This window comes from Squalius cephalus, assembly GCF_949319135.1.
Source record: "Squalius cephalus genome assembly, chromosome: 20".
Taxonomy (NCBI): domain Eukaryota; kingdom Metazoa; phylum Chordata; class Actinopteri; order Cypriniformes; family Leuciscidae; genus Squalius; species Squalius cephalus.
The window spans coordinates 24159247-24182711 of NC_137141.1; the positions used below are offsets into that span (position 1 = coordinate 24159247).

A 23465-nucleotide genomic window follows, 5' to 3' on the forward strand; every position below is an offset into this window, starting at 1 on the left:
GCTCCTTGGATCACTGACTCCCAACACCCTGCCCCCTCCCTCCGTCTCCCTACTCCAGCCTCTCTTTAAGTGGGAATGTTCTCTTTTAATGGGGTTTCTCACCTTTGAATCACGTTAACACATTGCATTTCTCTATAAAAACACTGGACCATCATGTACTATACTGTCTTAAATGTTGGAAACTTTTAACCGTTTCGGGGGTGGCCAAAATGTAGTGTGATAGTCATGATCAACCATTTATGAGTTGACAACTGATTCAGAAAATTCAGACTGTAAATTTTTACTTTTTGTATAATGAAAATGATAACTTCATTTCATATGGGCAGATAAAAAATTATATTGGCTCATTTGATAATCTCAGAAATTCCCAAATATTGTCAGATTAATCCACCTGTTTAGTATTAAACAAAGTCAAAGTTGCTTCTTGTTGTGTAAAAAAACATAGGAATAGTCAGTCTTGTCTCAGTAAGTTTTGGATATCTGTCCAGCTGTGTTTTACTAACAACATCACATTTTTTAATTGTCTGTACTTTCTCTCTCTCTCATTCTCTTCCTCTCTCTCTATCCGTCGGTAGACCCTGTCTGTTAGTGCATTAATTAGTTGTTTATGGAATGCTTCTGAGGTCATGATGAATCAGTCATAGATGTGAAGTGAAAGATCACTGCGCTGATTCTGACAATCTGTTCCACGTTGGGCTCAGGATCACCCACTGACTGATTAGTCACCCCTCAAAGGTCTCAGTGCCAGGATTTTAATCCGTACAGCTCCGGCGCTTGAATAAATTATTCAAAATTTTCCTAATGGTTCCCATTTAGCACAAGCAGACCAACCCGGCATGCCAATGATAGGAGGCCAGCGACTGCCCATGTCAGGACGGCCCCTCTCTTTCATTCTCTCTCCCTGCCAGCGGTGAAGGATCCCCCTCCTCCCAATGCAAAACGATCTGTGTCGTTTCATTAGCTCTAGCCTGATGACAAGGCCCGCTATGTTCCAGTGTCCATCTTCATTCAGTTGTCCTTCTCTGCATACCTTAATAAAGTCAAGACCTGAGTTCACCGCGGCAATTCCACAGCAAGAGTTTGTGCAATGTAACAATTTATCACTTGTCAAGAAGACACTTAAAGTTCCAGCACTTAATAAGGGCTTCCTCTGGGCTTGAGTAATTAGAACTGAGCGGCTTGCATATTTACTAAATGTGGAGTGTCATTGCCACCATGGCCTATTGCCTGCATGAATTATTTCTCTATCTGTAATAAACAGCTGGGTAATTATTACTGCCATAATCAGATAAATTTCTCTCTGTAATGTTTGAGCATGGCAAATCTTTAACTCTTTGGAAGCACAGGGGGAATTTATGGACTCCCATTGCTCAGGCTACTTTTTCCGCTCTCGTGTCCCTTTCAAGGACATCTGTGAAACTCACTCCTTAACTGCAGGCCTTATTAATTTTTTTTTTCTTTATAAACATTTCATAGTATTTAGGGCAGGTCTTTTATCAAAGCAAGACTCCAAAATACACAGGCCATGCTATGCATATGCTTAATCACACAAATTACTGCATTCATTACAGAGAAGGATACCAAATCCCATTTTATGGGCAAATTGATCTTGATGTTTTCCAACTTAAAAGCATTTAAATTCCCTAATTAATCATATGTTGTTGTTTATTGTGTGTGTGTTTTCATTTATTTATTTTTTAACTCATAGTAGGTGGCTTTTGCTGGTCTTTGCAAATTTTTGAATTAAACAGTAAGTGAAAATTTGAGAATTTATAGATAATACTGAAATTCCATTATGACAAATGTCAAAAAGCACTCTGGTAATTATACTTCATATGCGGCTTCATATTCATATACTTCATATGCTAGCATATTGAAAAAATAACAAGTTAAAAAAAAACTGATGGGGGTAAGCGATATTTGGAAAACGCTGTTTGGAAGTTAGTCGAACCGACACAAGAACAAACAACAACAAATGTGTCTAGCCAATCAGCATTAGGGGACGTATGACGGTGGAGGAGAGAGAATGAGCAAGAGGGAGATTTGAAGAAAGATTGCAGAAATAGAGATGAGACAATACAAAAGAGAAAAGCTCAGTAGATATATATTAGAATATATTAGATAATATTAGAAAAGCTTTCCAGCGCTGGAGAGAGCTAAGAGCTATTTTTGTTGTGCTTCTGCTATGATAAACAGACATCCACTCTTGGATTGCGTGAGTAACTCAGGCCAGCTAGTGACAGACATGCTGACGATTGCTAGAGAATGTAGTGTTTAGCGTCATTGTTAGTGCACTCGCCTCGCATGCCCGCGATCGGGGTTCAATGCTGACTCCGCGCAGGGCGGTTAGGATTGGAGGGTGAGTTTTGGAGGCAGAGCAATGAAGAGAGGGGTGTGTTTGTTTGGGTTGATTTCAAATATCAACAATGTCCAACAGCGTTTTTTTAAATATTGCTTACCCCACCTTTAAGGTAACTAAAAGGATAGACTGAAGTCTGCTGTAAACGTCCTGTATTTTTGACTGCATACTACATGCCTAGCTGTTGCTAGGTAAGGGTGATTATTAGCACCTGGTGGATTGGTGGATTCTACAGTAAGTGGATGCAATTCAGTGGGCCCAGGGTGCTTATAGCGATTGTGTTGTGTAAGGACACACAAAGGTCATCTGTGTTAGCTGCTCCCATGTCTCCCTACTGGCCCATCAACACTAATGAGGTTTATGTGTTACCCCAGCCTTCTCTTAGACACAGATCGAGATCCCCTTCCACGGTTACAAATCTATTTGGCTTTTGTCCACTGCAGTGCAATTAATAATAAGCGAGAGATATAGGTTGGCAAAGGTCACACAGACAGCGTGATGCCAAGCGAAAGAAACCGAAGCTGGTCAGAAAGCGTTTGAACATTGTGACCTCAGATCACAATAGAAAACACACTCACAGCCCAAACTACTCTGCGTATTTGATTTATTTGGTGATTTACTTTTACGGAGAGGAAATGGGAGAGAAAAATCCATCAGAAAAAGTGAGGTAATCAGTATACAGAGCAAAATAATTAACAGGAAGTATTTTGTGCATGTTCATTGTTATATTTTTTTTTTATTAATTTGTTTATTAATTTATTTGCTACATAGGCTTTCGAGGCCTTGCAATATTCCAAACCGTATGCATAGTGCATACCATGCCTAACAATACCCTTTGGTCATGATTCCTAATGTATTATCATACATACAACAGAAATACTGTTTTGCAAAGTTTCACTGGAATCCATACTGTCAAACTATTATTTTGTCAGTAAAGCTGTTCTCTTGAAAAATCCACAAGTGTATTGAACATTGTCTGATGTCTTGGGACTAAGACAAGAGTTTACAGAAATACTGTGAGTTGGAAAAACTGTGGGTTTATTTGTACTGTTCTGCTTCTCAGGAGAGACCTAGAGGAATTTGCAGAGCTCCAGAGAAAAGAGAGAGAACGGATCACTCTGGAAAAAGAGGAGCAAAGGAAAACCATCCAGGCTCAAAGACTCCACTTCCTCCTGAGCACTAAACAGGTCAGTGCCGAATCAATGAGATGGACAAGCTTGTATATCCTGCTTACATACTGTATATTTGCATTTATTTGAGGTCACAGAATCAAAAGGAACTGTGCCAGTGTGGAGTATGAAGACCAGGCTCCTAACTGCTGCAATCATTTGCTGATATATATATTCTTTTCTGAAATCCCTCTGGCTATAATGTGTCTTAATAATTATGATGAAGTGCTCTGGCCGTTGTTGATTCAGCAGCAGTGTGGGGTTGCAGACATTTCATTTTGCCGCCTCTCCTTCATGCTTTTATGGTCATCACAGCCTCCTGTGGCCACTCCACTCATGCCATGTTCCTGCTCTGGTCACTGGACACTTAGTGCCAGCCACACCACGAACAGGGCAATAGGACATTACCGCCAGCTGCCTGCAGTCTGAGGAAGGAAATCAAGAAATAATACACATCAGCTAATGGCTAATGGACAACAGATGCGAGGGACCACATGCTAGTTAAAATATGCTTTAAAAGGAGATAAGGATAAAATATGGGTGTGTGGGCTCTGGGCTGAGATTTTACTGGTTACTGTGTACCCTATTGAATGAAAATATTCAGAATAGTCAGATTTACAAATTCTTTTGTCAATACAGTAGTACTTTTAATTAAATTTATTTGCAAATTTAGAGCCAGGGAAAAGCCATGGACCCCTAGAAATGTTTCTAGAATGAAAAAAAAAAAATATATATATATATATATATTATTTTTCTTTTATTATTATTTGAAATGAACTGATGATTGGATAATACTTTTTATAATTAAATGTAATATGTTAAAATAATGTTTTAAAGTCCCCCTGTAGTCAATCATTTTATCCCTTAAAAATCATCTTTGATCACAAAAATGACAAATTTAGAAGTTTTTTCCTTGAAATTTTTTTTTCATGCTCTAAAATAGCTTAAATATAACTACACCCTTGCCTCATTTAGTATACGCGGTTCTATGAATATGCAAATTAGTCCCGTGTCCGCTCACTCGCACCAGCTCTGGTTGATGTGATTGGTTAAAAGTTTGGGTCGGTAAGTTTATTATGTTTTTGAAAGAAGTCTCTTATGCTCATTAGGGCTGCATTTATTTGATCAAAATAAAAATATTACATTTATTTTACATATAATAATTTTTTTCAGGATTCCTTAATCAATAGAAAATTCAAAAGAACAGCATTCATTTGAACTGTCACTTTTTATCAATTTAATGCATCCTTGGTGAATAAAAGTATTCATAATTGTTTTAATATTTTTTACCCAAACTTTTGATCAATAGTTTAAATTATATTATATTATAGGGGGGACTCTGCATATGTAAACGTTAAAAATATAGCGCATATGACCATGCACATTATTCATCCTAATAAGGACAGTCATTTAAACCATAAACCTCAATCTCAGACTTGTCAGTAGCAGGAATGGTTTAACTCTCTTCTTAGTTTTCTTGCTTTCTCTCAGTTTATCTCAAGTCTAACTCTGCTCTCCCTCTCCCTGATTTTCTCATTCTCACTCTGTGTCTCTACGCTGGGCAACTTATGTTCCCACAGTCTGACCTTGTCTCCGTGAAATGGATGGGTCTCCCATGGTTCATCGTTAACCAGAGAAAATTCCGCTGGACAAAAGTGGCTGCGCTGACATAGATGTAGTTCCTCGGTACGAGGGTCAACATCATTGCTCTTTTCCTGTAAGTCCGAGGCAAGTTGGGATTTTGTGGTGTACCCCCCACCATGTGACACCCAAAGCTACACTATACAAACCGGCGCAGGAGCCTTACTGAGGCATATTACCTGTGAAAGCTATTAGCATATAGTAACAAAGCTTTAAAAAAATTCCGCTGCTAATTAAGCACATATGAGGAAGCGTCTGATTAGAGATTAATTATTCTAGCTGTTATTCCTCAGGCCAAACCAAGAACCACTGAAGTGCTACAGTAAGATCAGACAGCTCATAGTTAGCTAGCAGACATTTACGCTAGCAGACATGACACATGCCAGAGTGATGGATGTGTGTCCATTCAGGGGAGGTGACAAGTATAATTGTTTTGCTGTGGTCGACCGAATAAAGTGGGTTCCTTTTCCTGAAAGCTAAATGTGTTTTGCTGTGGGTTTTGCATGGATACCTATGATGAGAGGTACAATGGAAGCTGTTAGCAGTCCATTGCTAGCAAATGAGTTATTAAAGGGGGCATGAGGATGTGTTTGGAGGTTTGCTCTGCAAAGTTTAAGAGCAATCATATAGAGAAACAGATTTTCTCTTCATTATGCTAACAGAAGCATAACATTGTTTTGTTCACCTTGCTTATCCAAACAACACCCTTTTTTGTGTTTGTGTGCTCATCTTAGTGTCCAGGTGTTTTCAATTCACCGTTCAGAGAAGAGCCTGATGAGATGGAGCTGAGACTGAGAAAAGTAAAACCACTTCTGGCGCGATCGGCTCCCAAAGAGAGGAAGACCCCTAATATAATTCCTGATCTGTCCAATCTGATGCCAAACAGAGAGCGTCTACCACCCATTCACAAAAAGCCACAGGTGAGATCATGCCCAATATTTCTTTATTGGATATAGTTCACGTTAAAATTAAAAATCGTTTTCTCACCTTCATGTCATTCTAAAAATGTATGACTTTCTTTCTTCACTGGAACACAAAAGGATGTTCAAGCTTCAGAAGGGGTGCAAAATCATTAAAAAAGCTGTCCATATGACGTGTGTGCTTTATTCCAAAACCTCTACCCCCCGGTTTCACAGACAAGGCTTAAGCTAGTCCCAGACTAAAACGCATGTTTGAGCTGTTTTAAATGAAAGAACCTTGCACTGACATGTCTTTTGTCTTAAGAGTCACACCAGTAATATTTTTTATAAAAGTTATTTTAATATCCTAATTGAACTAAGGCCTAATCCTGACTTAACCTAAGCCCTGTCTGTAAAACCAGGCCAATATTATTGAACAAAAATATATTACATTGGTTTTACTGGGGTGGAGGAAGTTTTATTTTCAGGTGTCCGGTCACTTATGACCGCGAAGATAACAAGTGAGACTCCCAAATGAGGAGCACCAGGGGGTTAATGAATCAGTAGATCAAGTTTATAAAACCATTCTGAAAGATTAGTTCATGAATCATACTTAACTAATCATAATTAACTGAACTCTCATATGACTTCATAAGACTTGGAATATAGTGCACAAATTGTATGAACCACTTTTGTGATACTTTTATGGTGCTTTTGTCTTGTTCAATACTTGAAAGCTCCAGTCCCCATTTATGGTAACTGCATGGAAAAGAGCAACCAGGACATTCTATAAAATCTTTATTTTGTCATATGGGTTTGGATTTGGAGTAAATAATGACAGAATTTTTATTTTTGGTGAACTATTGCCATATTGTGCTTAAATTCAGGGAAAGATAAATGATTTTTTTTCTACATGTAGTTTGTTTAATGTAGTGTTGTTAATGGAACTTTTATTTGTCTTTAAGCAAACTCACACTAAAACCTTCATTTATATTCATATATTCATCACCACCCGTTACTAGGATATTATATCAACTTAAAGTATTTGTTGATGTCCCTCCTGACTATTCCAATGAAATGGCCTCAAAAAGATGACAGAGTGTGGTGACAATTAACAAAAGAGATCCTGAGATAACTATGATTAAAGCCAGGATTTATTGCCACTGTGTGATCATTTAGAAAAACTTGCTGTAAAAATGGAATAATATCATTAAACGTGCCTCCCTACTCGCCTGAATACCGCCAAAGCATTTAGACAGCCAGATAACCGGTGATAAGCACACCTGTCAACCAAAGCCCCTTTATTCCATGGATCCCATTAAGGGACTCTCAGCAAGGGAATACCGCAACATGTAAAGGTGCCCCGATAAAGAATATCTTTAAGTACTTCCAAATCTACCATGTCATCTTGTCCAGCTGTGAGGGAGATTTGATGATACGTATTTGCCATTTGTGTTATTTACGGTCCATGACTTTTATGGTAACTGGTTCATATTATTGGTTTCTATTAATGTAAAACATAAGTGAGCAGAAATGAAGCGTGAGTCATTTCTTTTTATTAGAGCCCGAGTTCTTCTCCCTGGGCTGGCTTTTCACTCCAGCTGGGCCCAGTTAGTCTGAATTCATTAAAAAAAACTGCCTCATCTTTCACACATTGTGCAATAGATGAAGATGCATTATTTATCTACATTTTGCCCTTACAAAGACCCCAGAATAAGCACCCACCCTCAAACCTCTCCTCCCCTCCCCTTCCCTCATGCCATCTCTCTCTCTCTCTCTCTCTCTCTCTCTCTCTCTCCCAATTATTTGTGGACTGAGGTGGAGCCCCCTCCCTAGGCATCTCTCCCTGTGTGATAAGCATCTGCGAGTGATAGATTGATTATGTGTATTGTTAGGGGAAGTAAGGGGATTGGTCAGTGCCAGGTGCTGATCTGGTCTTGATAGTATCAAGGGCATGGAATGTTGCGCCAGCATGAATTAAAAGCAGCAATGTCTGAAGGTCACATTTAAACTAACAGCAACCAAAACAATAAGTTATGCATGTGGAGCCACAAGTGTTTTTACGGCAGTTCAAAAAGTATATAGCATAACTTTCTATTTGGGACACTAAACACATCTGAAAACTTGTGTATCAACGTGTAATTTTTTTTTGTGTTCAAAATAAATTATGTTTGTGGTACAATACCATACCTGTCCAAAATGAATGCCATACCATGGTAATTCTATTAATTTTGGACCGGTAACATGATATTGTTTGCTTACCATAATCATATGCCATGGTTTTTACTTTATACTACAAGGTATAGTGGTACTTTTTATTAGCATTGTTGAATGTATCCATAATGATGGTTAAAGTGGTTTGGTGACATGGTTAAGAAGCCAAGTCAAACTTTATTTTTTAGAGAAGTTGACCTAAAGTGCTTTACAATAAATAAATAAAAAATATATATATAGTAGCTCCAAAAAAAAACAATACACCCTTGACAGCTCCAAAACATCAGATTTCATCATGTGAACAATTGAGAACATATAGACCATAGACATATAGATCAGTTAAAATATATTCTGATTATTGTGTACGATATCATATGCATTATTTACACGTACATTTGTATGTTATGTTGATTTCATTTTATGAATAAAAGCCATAATTGACCAGATTGAGAATTTATTGCAGTTCAGTTGAATCATTTTAACTGATTTAATTAAATTGTTAGAGATAAATGAACAACAAACTCTAGAAAAAAATGCCCTCATAAGAGTAAAAATATCCCTGAAAATAAACTACTGGGGTATCATTTATTTTCTTAATAAAAAGACAATTTTGACATGGCTATTCTATGTTAGCATGTATATGTGGTAGTGAAATCTAGAGCGTTTACTTGAAATCTCTACCACCTTGGCCTCTACAGGGCCTTCACTGTATGGTCAACGTATCATTATCAGCTCTGGTCAGGTGTGTTAATGTCTTAGATGAAAAGACTGGGGCTTTCGAGGGTCCATCTGGCCGTCCACAGGGGCCTCATCAATAATGAGGCGGGCGGGTTTGGGCAATAAAACATTTACCTTATCCCCCGTACCTGTCAGGGGCCCTTTCGCCCAGCTCTGGAAGTGCAGCAGCAGCGGCAGCGGCCCCTGGAGCCAAGCCTGCGCGTGGCCACATCCATCACTGCCCTGGAGGAGGCCAGAGAGGAGCTCAAACGCCAGGAGTGGAGGACTCGCGTCATCGACCAGACGTAAGTTACACACACACAAGTGCATGTACACATCCCTAGAAGCTGCACTAGAGATTGTGTGAAATGCTTGTATGTATTGATTTGTAGCAATGGAACATATTCTGTAGCAGTACTTGATAATGAAGTGTAAATTAAGTGTACAAGGTCTCAATAAGATCCAAAAAGTATTTTGACACTTGTAAGTGTGGCTTGAAGGGAAAAATGAAAATTCTGTCATCATTTACTCACCTTCATGGCATCTGTAGAACACAAAAAACAAAAACAAAATCATTTTTTAGAGGAAAAAAAAAAGTCAGTGGTGTCCTAAACAATGCTGACGTTCATTATATGGACAAAAACAGTTTTCAAAAAACATTCTTCAAAATATCATCTTTTGTGTTCCTCACAATACAGGTTTGGAACAACATGAAGGTCAGTAAATAATTTAAAAAAATTGGTGAGCTATACCTTTAAGTAACACATAAAACATATGAATAGCATTGCATGCTTAAGTGTCCAAATACTTTCTGGAGCCACTGTATATCTTATCTCTGTACAGTCAGTTTGCACTGCATTATCAAGTAGGGTTAGGGTTAATTTAGATTTGTGGATGAATTTAAGTGTCCAAATACTTTTGAGGCCACTGTAGATGTTAATATGAACATACAATTATGTTTCCAAGTGTAATATTGTAAACTGTTGAGTGCTCGGACTCTATATGTGACATTGTGTAGATGCACATTAATCACACTAAAGAAGCCCCACACTTTATTCTCTCAAAGTTTGAAGCAGATGGTAAAATCTCAAGTGGGGTTAGTTGCTAAATAAGTTAACAAACAACAGCAACTAATAATAGCCCTATACTGTTTCATCCCTGCTGATACATAATTAGCATTATTAGTCTTCTCTGTTATATAATTATTGAAGCAGATTACCATAATAAATACTGTATTATTTTTTTACGTTACTTCAGTGCCATCTCTTTTTTAAAACCCTTCCGTTTTATTTTAATTACAAGCTCAATGTGCAATGTTTTTTTAATCATGTTTAATTTTTTTTCTTCTTGCTCCGACTTTAAACAGTAAATTAGCTAACCCCATTAACACAGAATACCCCAAACAGGCTGTAATAGGAGAGGTGGTTACTGTGTAAATCGTATTATACATGTGGTGTCTGCAGGGCATGGCGAAGCATGATTAGAGTCTTTTTGATCCAGGATCCTACTCTCGTTTCACTAATTTCCTCTGAAATGTTTCAAAGAGCCACCAAAATGTTGCTGCTCCTTTTTTTTTTTTTCACCGCCAGCTTAATTTCAGTCCTAGTGATGTCTCCTCAGCCTCCGATGCAGATAATGCTGGGATGGATTACCATGATTTAGAGAAAAAAACAGCTCCATAGTGGACTAAATTAGTTTGACAGAGAATTTAAGTTCTTGGACTATGAAGCGTTTATTGATATTTAAAAATATTTAAAATAGGATCGTTGAGAACAACACTAAAATATTTTGTCAGGTAAACTAATAATATGCTTCATGTGGTAAATAAACTTAATCTAAATACTACATAAGGTTACAAAAACAAAAATGAACTTTTTAAAAATAAATTTGAATTACCTTATAAAATAAAGTTGAATCATTTCTTGGAGTGATTTATAAAAGCTATCGTTCTTTCATTCATTCATTTAATCTTTTATTTGATTCTGTTTAAAAGTGTTACCCTGCAGTTTGGTTTACAAATGTGCAAGAGAAAGACTGAATACATACATCTATACATATTTTTCTCTCCCCCTGCTTCTTCTCTGTTCTTTCATTTTACTTCCTCTTGCACTCCCCCTTTTCCTGTTTCGTGGCCTCCTAGGGTGTTGTCACTGGGCATTGGTCTGCACTGCCAAAAGATCCCCTGCGAGAAGTCAAACTTTCCTTAATGGCTTTCAATGAATAAAAACTACCCTATTAAAATGCAATTCAGTGGCAATGAAAGCAGTAAGTGAAACAGCCGGCAAGCAGCAGAAGCGTTGTGTATTCTGGGACATTGGGGCCACATTAATTTTTGCTCTGTGATGTCCGTCCCATGTGCACATTAGCATGGGTTGCACTGTAATCTGTCTTGTTGGGAGGCTAGTGTCTCTAGTGGATAAGGATGTCTGTGGGAGATTGGGCCATTATTTAAAGGGCCAGCGTGGTGTTTGATGTCACCCCCTTTTTTACCTTGCACCATCAAAGCTTTACCAAGCGTTATTGCTTATGTGGTACTTACATGACAGGAGAAGTCCTCTAATAAATAATGATCTTGTTCAGGATGGTTCTTTGAGGAGATAACTAAAGAGAGTGTTATCTCACAAACTCAAACTTCCAGAAAGTTTCACTATAGTTGGCGCAGCTTGGATTCATAAACAGATGTTTCAGAAAGCATTCATTCAAAACTATGAGACAGTCTTTGATCTTATGTGTGTTTAGATAATCCCGTTTGTTTGGTTTTTTTACTCTGAATATGTGGCAGTTTTGCAATGGATTGCAAACTTTTAACTTTTCCAGGTGGAGCGATTATGGTTACATTTTCCATATTTGTCTGTTTTGATTTCATTAAAGAGGACAGGGCTTCACCTGCACTTCTGGTTTCATCATCATAAAAGGGAACGAACACACCAAGCATTGGGAATAAAAAAACCTTTCTTTGCAGATTGTGTTCACAGAAAGTGCCAAGGTTGTTGGTTGTTTGTTTGTTTTGTGACAAGCCAAGCCAATGCCCAGCGGACGTTTACCCAGCCTCGCGCAGACACCTCTTGTACCGCACTGGATAAATCTTCCTCCAGGCAAAGTGTCTTGGGTACAATTTACAAAATCAACCTCGCTGTAATTAACATCTGGCATTTTTCCTAAGTAACCGCTCTTTGCACTGAACGTGTGCCCAGCAAACTCGCAGCATGTGCAGAAACAACCACAAGACATCACAACGATTAAGAAGCGATTTGGGTTTGGAAATGATCTGGACTAGAATGAGAAGTGCCTGCGAGGGAGGGATGAGGCAATGTGATGATGTATAAGTAACATGTGCTGTGCTGTGAAAATAGCAGAGTGTTAGCTCTTAGCAGTCGCGTTAGCCAAGACCAGAGGCCAGTAATGGGGCCGACACTGAGGTTATGCTCTTTTCCACAAGCTGGTGTTGAAAAATATGTTCCCATTTTTTTCCTATTTATATTCACTACTGTCAAAAATTTGAGGTCAGTGCGATTATTTGATTTGATTTTTTAAAATAAATGAATACTTTTATCCAACAAGGACACACTAAATTGATCTAAAGTGACAGTAACAAAATTTTAAATGTTAAAAAAAGATTTCTATTTCAAATTAATGGTTTATCAAAGTATCAAGCCTCACAACTGTTTTCAACATTGATTATAATAAGAAATGTTTTGTGAGCACCAAATCAGCAAACTAATGATTTCTGCAGGAGCATGTGAAACTGAAGACTAGAGTAATGATGCTGAAAATTCAGCTTTGCCATCAGCTTTTGTCGTTCATTTTAAAATCTTCTATCTAGAACAATAGAAAACTTGCATAATATTTCACAATTTCTTTATGTATTTTGGTCAAATAAATAATATTCATAGTATATTAGCTAATTAAGTATTTTAATTCCTATGTCTTTGTGTTTTTTGCCACACAGTTTCCTTCCATATTTAAACACGAGCCAAAACAAGCGGTATGAGGGCCTGATACACACCTCCACCCCCTTTGAGCAGGTGGCATATGGGACCAAGCACTTCCGAGAGGAGCACGAGGAGTACCTCCAGGGGAAAAAGGTACACGTTTCGCTAGCATGCACATGTAGAACTGCCAAAACGCATTGTGTGCTGGCATTTCTCTGAAACAGGGATATGGGATCTGTGATGGTGATGGGGGGGGTGAACCCATCGCACCCCCACCAAAACAACCTCCATGTTGAGCGTCGCAAATTTGTCAAATTTGACAGCAATTTAATAAATACCCACAAGTAAATGAGGAGAAAAGGCTTTCTCCCCCCCTCAAAGTCCTCACATTAGGTAATTGACTGTGTCTCTGCTGAAGGCCGTTCATGGATGAGAGTTCTTTATTGGCTCTTACCAGCAGGCACTACCCTCTGCATCCAGCGCAATTGCCCAGAAATACCTCCTCCGGAATGAAATAAATAAGAGCCCCTACTGCTGACACCGCTCATGTATGCTTGGTTGATACTAGATGTGGCGCCACGGTTCCGCTCTGTGTTTTAATTGTTATCTCAATGGCATAAAAAATTTTTAAACAGAGAACAGAATTCATCAGGTCATTCCCAGAATACATCAGACTCTGGTCTAGTTTAACTATATCCAAGCCATTCCGTAATACGTCACAGGTTAAAAGACGTGGTACATGCTTCTCTCTGATACTTTTGGAAAGTGGCCCAGTATGTCTTGATTTATACCGTGATAGTCTGAGGCTGGTGACAGTAATGAAGACTCAGCATAACGAGCCTGCCTATGATCAGCATAATTGATGTGGCAGAGGACACCATTTTAAGGATTATCACTGATCCATAGCTGAACAGGAGGCAAACCCTCAGCCTCAGGGGTGATTCCACACCAAGAAGAGCTTTTCCACACTAACACGTAGACCACACTGTTCAAAAGTTTGGGGTCAGTATGTGTTTTTTTTTTTCTAAATTAACACTTTTATTCAGCAAGGACACATTCAATTGATCAAAAGTGACAGTAAAGACATTTATAATGTTACAAAAGATTTCTATTTTAAAGAAATTCTTTTTTTTAAAGAAATTTATAAATTCTTTTATTTTAAGAAAACAGTTATTTTAAATTGTAATATGTCACACTAGTACTGTTTTTATTGTATTTCTCATCAAATAAATACAGGCTTAGTGAGCATAGGAGACTTCATTCTAAAGCATTAAAAATCCCCTTTTTAATGGCAAATGCACTAAATATACAGTATATGACTTTATTTCTTGATATTGTGAAATAGAAAGACACATGGTAAAATATAAAATCTTATATTATAAGATATCTTCATATTTGGAGACAAACAATTATTGTGATTCTTATATAGAGTATGTTGTGAGATATAAACTCACAATTACAAGAATTAAAGTTCCCATTACCTTTTTCTTTTTTTACTTGAGCATGAACAGGCTTGCAGAAGTAACCAACTACAATTCTGTTCATGGCATTCTTGCGTTTGATCTGTTGGCACATGCCAGACTCATTAACCCTTCGCAAAGCTGCCTCAGTGTCTGTAATTAATGCAACAAGCTCATGCAACATACGCACTGCATTTCTGCTTTGAATGGATTATTCTTTCCCCCTCAACACTACTTTGATAAGTTATCTGGAAGAACTCGCTCATTCTCTCCCACCTCATCATCAAGGAGCCCATCCATTCCTCTATCACTGGGGGGTACTGGGTACATTTTGCTTTTTCTAATTATTTTGTTTGCTTATTTATTTATTTACGTCCTTCTCTGAAGAGTGCGACTGCAGAGCTGTTTTTGATTAATCAAAATGCATTAGACTTCTAAGAGAGTAATGTACTCCAAAAGATGCCCTCCATTTAACCCGGGTCACACCGAGACCCAGGCGCCAGAGGCACTGATGTTCCCGTGAGAATTATGTATGTTAAGATGACGGTACTCTCGATGGGTTTGATTCGGATATTAGATTTATGCAAACCGCAATTGGAATATGTATCTCTGTCTTGTATAACAAAATATTGTCTCCCATTGAGTAAAAAAAAGTTTTTTTTTAATGTAAAACATTTTAACATTTAAAAAAAAATAAACATAAGAATGTGACATTGTTCATATTCAGATATTTCCCCATGAAAGCATAATGTGTAAAAGGCCTGAATAAAGTAGTTTTGCTTAGGTACACTCCTTATATATATATATATATATATATATATATATATATATATATATATATATATATATATATATATATATAATCCTTATAAAATATGTAAAGATTATTCAATTAGAATATGTAAGGATCATTCAATTCAATTTGATGAAATTTTACTATTAATTGAAATGCATAAATCTTGAAAAAGGCTTAAAATTCAGTGTACGTTATGTGAAAAAATAAATTTAAACTAGTTTCTCACAGGAAAAGCTTTGTCCCTTGATGACGATCCCAAGCTTTGAAACATAAATTGATTCTAAAGAGGAAATTAGATGGCACTTATTACACTGTCTAACTAGTAACCCAGTGTCATTTGTCTGTGGCTTGATAAATGTTCCACGTTTGCCTACCTTTGACGGTTACCAATGAGAAATACGTTGCAGACAAACCATTTTTTTTAATAAATCTCCTAAGCCCCTCGCTTTTTTTCCCTTGCATTGACTCGCATGAAGATAATGATGGATATGGTAATTTCCAAGTGCATCTCTGATTTAATTATACCCATTCTCTTTTTCCTTTCTTCTCCATTCATTTGTTCATCCCACCCCTCATAGGACCCACACCTTGAGATGTGTTATTTCCCAGATTAACATGTCTTAACCTGAAAGCAGTGCTTGGTGATTTATCTCAATTGTGGAGATAAAAGGAAGTGATGCAGGAAGAATTACAGAGGCTTCAGACATGCTCAGATACATAACTAATGAACTTTACCTCTGATATTTGAATCTAGGTCCTTTTATAAAACCCTTTTGAGGTCTTTTTTTTTTTTTTTCTTTGAACAATGAGGTCCATTAAAAACAAAAGTTTTCCTGAACTAAGTGAACTTAACTGGTTATGGTTAGAGACGTTAAACCTTTGCATTGTCTGTCCTTTTGTCTTTTTTTCTCCTCCATTCAAGGCTGTTTATTCAACTTAAAGGCACTTCACAACAGATTTATTTGTAACTTTTTTCTCTCTTTTTGTTATATATATATATAAAACATAGTGAATTGTAAAAGTTTTAGAATTTTTGTGTGAAGCCATATAGTATAATATATGGCTGTTCCTCACTTGTCATTTCCAACAACAGTTTGTTATAATAGTTTTTAAAAGTTTTTATCAAAAGTTGAGTGTACTTGCAATGAATTCAGTGCAGAGCGAGTATCAAGCAAGTCCCTGCAAGTATCAAATTTTTATTTTGCGACATTCTTGAATCAAGAAATAAATTTGCAGAAAGTATGAAAATACTATTTAAATGTATTTAGGATAAAATATAGCTATTTAAGGCAGTGAGCTATTTTATTCCTTTAATTTTTGAAGTGGAAATTACATTTTTAAGAATTTTATGGCAGTTTGAGGAGGAAATTACATTTATTCATGATGGTTCAGGAAAAAAAAATTGCATACAATTTATCTGATGCATGTACAGTACATACACTGGTATGATAAAATACACTAGTCTGAGCAACAACAAAAAAAGTGTTTCCATTTTTAAAAGAGTTTCATTTATGAATGTCTACAATGTGCTTATAGTTGAAATAAAAGGAATCAGTGAAAGGCGGCATTACGATGATTTGAGCTCTTTAAGATATGAAGTGACGGTCCACAGCGGTGTGTTGTCAGCCCAGTAGTTGTGGATCAGAAGTGATGCGGACAGACAGAGAGGCACGGGTGCTGCGCTGTTCCCTCTCCTCTGTAATTAGTGCATTAGTTAATAGCCCCTTGACAAGAATGACCCTTCATCAGGGTGTACGCTGGCCCCTGACTAGCCAGCCCTGCGATCTGATTTTTGCATCATCACCACCAATTCTAACAAATTGAACCACCAGGGCTAATTACGGTGGCTAATAAAGTGCTGGCGGTGGCATTGCCTCAGTGCAAAAGCCTCTCCATCGCCTTACATTAGACTTTCATCAATCATCTTTTCAAACTGATATATCTTAGCGCCAGAATACCAACACAGGCATACATTTATTTTCTCTCTCTTCTATTCTAATGTTGCTTCAGTAATTGCTTTTTCCTCTGCTAGACCCCCATCTCCATTGTCCACCCTTGAATATCGCCTCTAAGCACAACTGGAGCAGGTTTTTTTTTTTTATTATTGTTGTAGGCAACTGGAATATTTAGCCTAAAATGATGCTTTGTTAGTGGCTGCTCTTGTTAATCACTGGCAGAATAATGCATCACCATGATATGTGTGATATATGAGGTGTGTTTAAATGCGAATGATATTCATAATGAGCAATAAATAAGTGATATAAAAGTAGGACAACCTACTTTGACTCCAGGATAGAAAATGGCATGTGAGTGTTTCTATTATGCACACACACACACACACACACACACACACACACACACACACACACACACACACACGCATATGCTCATATCCCAGACCGGACTACATTAGTGACCAAGAGCCTCTGGGTGATTCACTATATCCATTTTATAGGGATATAAAATCCCTCGGCCCCTTCATTTGCCACGTAATAAACAATTCGCCTGACATGCCTCTCACTTTTTTCTTACATATGTATCAATTAACTTTACACCTTCTTCTATTATGTCAGCATTTCCTTTTTTATCGTCATTCATATAAATAGTAAATAAATATAATGTGATGCAAACTGATTTGAAATGGCCTTTGACTTAAACATTTAGAAAATTCATACCATCCGTCTGTAACAAATTTAACAGTCAATTTTGGATGACTCTAAAAGTTACGAAATGTGCATTGTAGTGATTTCATATTCTGTTATAATTATTAGTATTTTTATTTAATATATATATATATATATATATATATATATATATATATATATATATATATATATATATATATATATATATATATATATATATATATATATATTAGTTTGTGGAATCACTGCCTGATTTTCCTCCAGACAAAACAAACTAAATGAGCACACCTCTGGCTCTCATTTTTCTGTAATTTTTACACTTAAACTTAAAGTATCTAAAATGCACAGTGCAAATAATCATTGTATTGTAGGGCAGAGTGAGATAAAATGACTCCACAGTACCATGTAGTTTTCTAACCCCCATTTCCTTTACACAGTCTCCTCCATCTGTGCTTTTCTTTATGCATGTTTATTCAAATATGAACTGGTTTCCTCTGTCATTCTGACAATGAAAACAGACCCTTCTGAATTTCATCTGTGCTGTGGCTCGTGCAGCTACTTGAAAGCTATTGGATTTTTTGCATAGCATGAATGGAAGTTATTTTTCTCTTCACAGTGTGATTGAATTAATGAAATCAGAATTACTGTACGTAAGCTTCCAAGGACAGGGATTTGTGTTCACGTGCCAATTATATGAGACTGTTGCAGGTAATAACTAAGCAGAAATCTCATTTAGATGGCATGCACTAGGTCTCTTCAATAGACACAGAAGGATTACTTTAGCCTCACAACACTGCGTAACTGCGCAAAAAATGCATCATTCTGGTATTGTCAGTTAATCTTACTGAAATTGTCTGTGTGTGTTTGCTGATTGAGAGTCACACTGGGGTCATGTCACCTGAAATAGCTTGATTATATCAAATTTATGATTTTCACTGACTTAATTGTCATATTCTACAGCATTCTGAAGAGAGAATGAAAATGACATTAGGGATTTAGATAATGCATTCTGTTGATAAAGCACAGTGATTATCCACTAAATAAAATTTGAGTTTCACTGATAAAATTTGTGCATGCCTTAATTAGTACTTACGTCCACTCTAGAAGATATTAAAGTGAAATCCAATAAAAATATATATGTAATAATTGATCTAATTTTGTGTCTCTGGAAAATAGTGATCTATGACATTTTTCTGTCTCTATTTGTTAATGAAGGATTTGTGGACACATTAATGTTTTTAGATTTGTATTGTTTTTATTAAGTAATTATTGCTATTATTATTATTAAGTAAAAAGATCAAATTAGACCCCTGGGGTAAGATGACCCCCCCGGAATTGACCTCAAGTGGCATGTTGTTACTTGTGTTATTATTTTTACATTTAATAATCATTGTAATTAATGAGGTTATTATTTAATCTTTCCATGAATTAGATGTACATTTCAGATATGTTCGCTTCAAGTGAAATGATTATGCCCTGTTTAAATTTGGCTGACATTTTGTTTTACCTTAGACTGATTAAGTTTTTGGGTCATAAATCTTGAGGGGACCATTGCCATCACGTTAGTTTGCTCCACAATTCAGAGAATCGGATCTGTCCAATTTACATCTCATAAATTCATCTATTTCTCCCAAAATACATAAAAGTAAGTGGTTGGTGAACTAGTAGAAGAATAAAGTGACCCTTATAGTTAGTGATATGTATAGTTATCTCATATGAGATAAAACACAATGTCAAATTATAATTGAAAGGATTAATATTGCTGCTTCCATAGACATCAGTGTGTATTTAGCAAACTATAAATGTTTTGTTTTTGTTTTTTGCTAGTACTCAATTTAAATACTATTTAAATGTCTGAAACCTAAAATACTGGTTGAAAACATAGTTGAGATATATGAACCACTGAACGTGTCCATCACTGGCTCAGCGCCAGCTGAAGCGCAAAAGCACATTTGAATTTAGCAGTTGATCATGTGATGCACTGAATGTTCTAATCACACCGGTGTGTCCGTACGCATCAAAGGGTTTTGAGGGTGGAGAGGGGACAAATTGTAACTGAGGGGGCACAAATCAGATCTGAGGGACAATGCCCCTTTTTGCCCCCTCGTGGCGCTGGGCCTGATCAGGAGTAGCCACGTATGAAAGAGTCCTCTGCCATTTCCCCACTGGCCTGTATAGAGCTGTGCAGTGGGAATTACGCCGTCAACTTCTCACTAGCTAAAATAATGTAAACTCATTTCGGCTGAGGCCCAGCTAAGATGTCAGCGTGTATGAATGCGAAAAGTGCATTGGACGCATTAGGACTTGACAGGGGCCCTTCTTGAAATAAGTGAAATTAATGGAGCTCTTTTCATGTACGACAAGGCCGCGGCACCCCTTTCAGCCTGCTTACAGTCAGAGAAAAGTCAATACTTTTTTATTACTCCAGGCTGACCTACCTTCTGCACTACAAGTGCTAGCTGTGCTAATTGGTTTCAGTTGTGAGGAGAAAAAATAGAAAAGCTTCATTCCGAAGAACATTGGAGCAAATAAATCAATCTCATATTTTTTTATCCCTTGTCTGTTTTTATTGGGTAATGTTGGCGAGAGAGGCAACAAATGCTTGGTTAAAATATGGGTTCCATGGGCTAAAAAGTGTCTAAGTGCCCTGAGTGCTTATCTGAAGTCCGCTGTTGTTCCACTGCTGTTATGTAGCTGTTAAATGAAACACTCTGAGGTGAAAGATAACAAAGAACATGGGTTACAGCTATTTTAAGAGAACAGGTTGACGTGACAAATAAGAACATCAGCTAGAGGAGAGATTCATTTTATATATTCAGAAGGACTGAGGGCACTTTAGAAATGTGTCTCGCTGATTCCAATTAAGGCCATTTGTTAATGTTAAAAGAAATAGGTTGGTTTATAAATAGATACTAGAATTCTTAACCAGTCAATACTTTTTAATCAACGCTAAAATAACAGGTTACTGTAAGATCCTTATTATCACCATGTTTTAAACCTTAAAGCCGTTGTAGTTCAGCTCGTACGCAGCTACCGACACCAACAAACATCAGTCATTAGTCATTAATTATGCGTCTACAAACTGAGCCTTGTAGTGGGACAGAAATCAAAGTTTTTGCAATAATCTCATTTCTGAAGTTTGATTTTTGTTGTGTAGTGAACGATGTGAATTACTCTGTTTTCCACTTTGGAGATGATGTCCTTTTGCGTTTCTTGTGCAGTTGTTAGAGTTAGTGTGGAGTGCTGTTTACAAGGACAGCTAGCTGCAGCGTTTCCCGAGGCCATGACACACAGATGATTGTCATGGCGGCGTACGCTGACTGACAGAAGGATCACATGCATGCCTGCCAGAGGGAAACAGTCAGCGCCCCAGTCTATGACATTAGTTTGTCCTTGCTCAACTTCGGCTTTTTTTAGTCTTAAAAAAATGAAATATATAATTAAATCGCCTTCCTTCCTTCCAACCTCCCTTTCCTCTTCCCATTCTTACTCCAGTCTGTTATTTTCATTCCAACACAGCAGTGCTTCTCACAGGCTCTTGCATTAAGCGGCTGTGGAGATTCAGGTTGCGTGTTTTAGACCAGGTCAGCCTCTAGGGGGGGTCACTGAGAGCCAATTTGCTCTGAGAGATGCTCCGAGACAGCCTGTGTAGCTGCTGCAGCAACTAGGCCACTAGCAAAAGCTGAATCCAGTCCAACTAAAAATATCTGACGCAGATCTTTTGTGCAGTGCTGTGAAAAAGAGGGCAGGATTTGTTGTGGCTTGTGTATTCATCATTAACTGGATGACTGGGAGAATGTGTTATAGCAGTGATGAAGAGCCATTGCTAGTCACAGCAACTACTGTGAGGTTGGCGTGGTCATCCAGGCATCGGGGAAGAGAGATTTTGATGGTGTTTGTTTTTGTGGAGTGGAGATACAATCATATTCGCTTTTGCTAGTCATTGTAAAATACTTGTAGTGACGGTTAGTGCACAGTTGATGAACTGAATAAACTTTTACACTGTAAAACTTTATAACAGAATTCACTTACTTAGCACTAATGTTTTTGGAAATAAAATGACTTGCGTACTTGTGATGTACTGGCCATCCGTCCAGACTCTAGCATCCCTGCCACCCTACATTGGACAAATGGTTTGGAAAATGGATGGATAAATGGATGATTTGGATGCGATTTACTCACATATGCTCTTCGTTGGAGCATGAGCGCTACTCGCCAGGCCACGTCTCGAGCTAAAAACTTATATGAGCCTATAAGAAAGAAAAATCACATATGGGATCTCTTGAATATCTCACTTTTTTCTCATAGATGGCATAAAGATTCAATTGAGAAAAGAATTTCAGAATAGATCTTCATACTGTCTCAAATAGTGCTGCTAAGATTTGTAAAGACAATCTGCCATTAAAAGTCAGATTTCAATATGAACTCACCTAATATATGAATTCACCTAATTTTCCTAACAAACCACATTTTCTCAGCTATTCTATCCTTATAAAATGATAAACTGTTATTATCTCTCATTTTAATATCTCTACTATATATGTATTTGTTATTTACACTACCATTAACAAGTTTTGACTTTTGTTTTTGAAAGAAGTCTCTTATGCTCACCAAGGCTGCATTTCTTTGATGAAAATACAATAAAAATAGTAATATTGTCAAATACTATTACAATTTAAATGAGCTGTTTTCTGTCATATTTTATATTTTAAAATGTAGTTTATTTCTGTGATGACAAAGCTGAATTTTCAGCATCATTGCTCCAGTCTTCAGTGTCACATGATCCTTCAGAAATCATTCTAAAATGCTGATTTGTAGGCCAAGAAACATTTTTGTGGAAACCATACTAGATTTGTTTCTTCTTTAATGAATAAAACATTCAAAAGAACAGCATTTATTTGAAATAGAAACCTTTTGTAACATTTGTAGCATTAAATGTCTTTACTGTCACTTTTGATCAATTTAATGTATCCTTGCTGAAAAAAAAGTATAGTAATCTTACTGACCCCAAAAGTTATTCCGCAAGAATTTTCGGAGACACATCTGAGGTTAAGTTGATACTTCAACATAACTGAGTACTCATTCATTTTCCTGAGCTGTGAAAGAGGAAGCTCAGAGCAATAACATTTTCCTTTGGAAGCATGCGTATTATTATTTTGTGTGTGTGTGTGTATGTGTGTGTGTGAGGGAGCTAAATGGAAAAACTAATAATTGCACCATCTCTGTTGAGTGTAAAAGTTTTTCTCTTTTTTTTTCAAACTGCTGACATCCAATCAATGTGCTTATCATTTCAGCCCTTCAAGACCGTCTTCACCACCTGCCACGTCTTTGACAAGTTTGGACGACTGTATTCCAACGCTGGTAATATTGTATGAGATAGCCGAGTGGAAAACAGACAGAATCAATAAATACATTAAATGAAATATCCAATTATGCATCATTTGTTTGTCTGGTTCAGAAAGTACGAAGGTGAGATGGGGTGAAGAAAACATTTGGTGCCGCGTTCAGAATAAAAACGTCTCGTCCTCTTAGCATAATTACATGCTATTTGTATTACGCACAATTGCTTTTTGCACTTAATATCCGCTGTTGATGAAAAAAATTCTTTAACAGCAATGATTTTGATTCTGGAA

General features: G+C 37.0%; 1 protein-coding gene across 1 annotated transcript in view; it reads left to right on the plus strand.

Annotated features, from left to right (window-relative positions):
- The window catches only part of spata17 (spermatogenesis associated 17), a 29770-nt gene extending 6510 nt beyond the window's left edge, over window positions 1-23260 (plus strand). The window contains exons 6-10 of the mRNA XM_079853358.1: window positions 3423-3546; window positions 5904-6089; window positions 9156-9304; window positions 12949-13084; window positions 23127-23260. Coding sequence (XP_079709484.1) covers window positions 3423-3546; window positions 5904-6089; window positions 9156-9304; window positions 12949-13084; window positions 23127-23207 — 676 coding nt within the window. The 3' untranslated portion in view covers window positions 23208-23260. The remainder of the gene's footprint in view (window positions 1-3422; window positions 3547-5903; window positions 6090-9155; window positions 9305-12948; window positions 13085-23126) is intronic.
- Window positions 23261-23465: the final 205 nt, after the last annotated feature.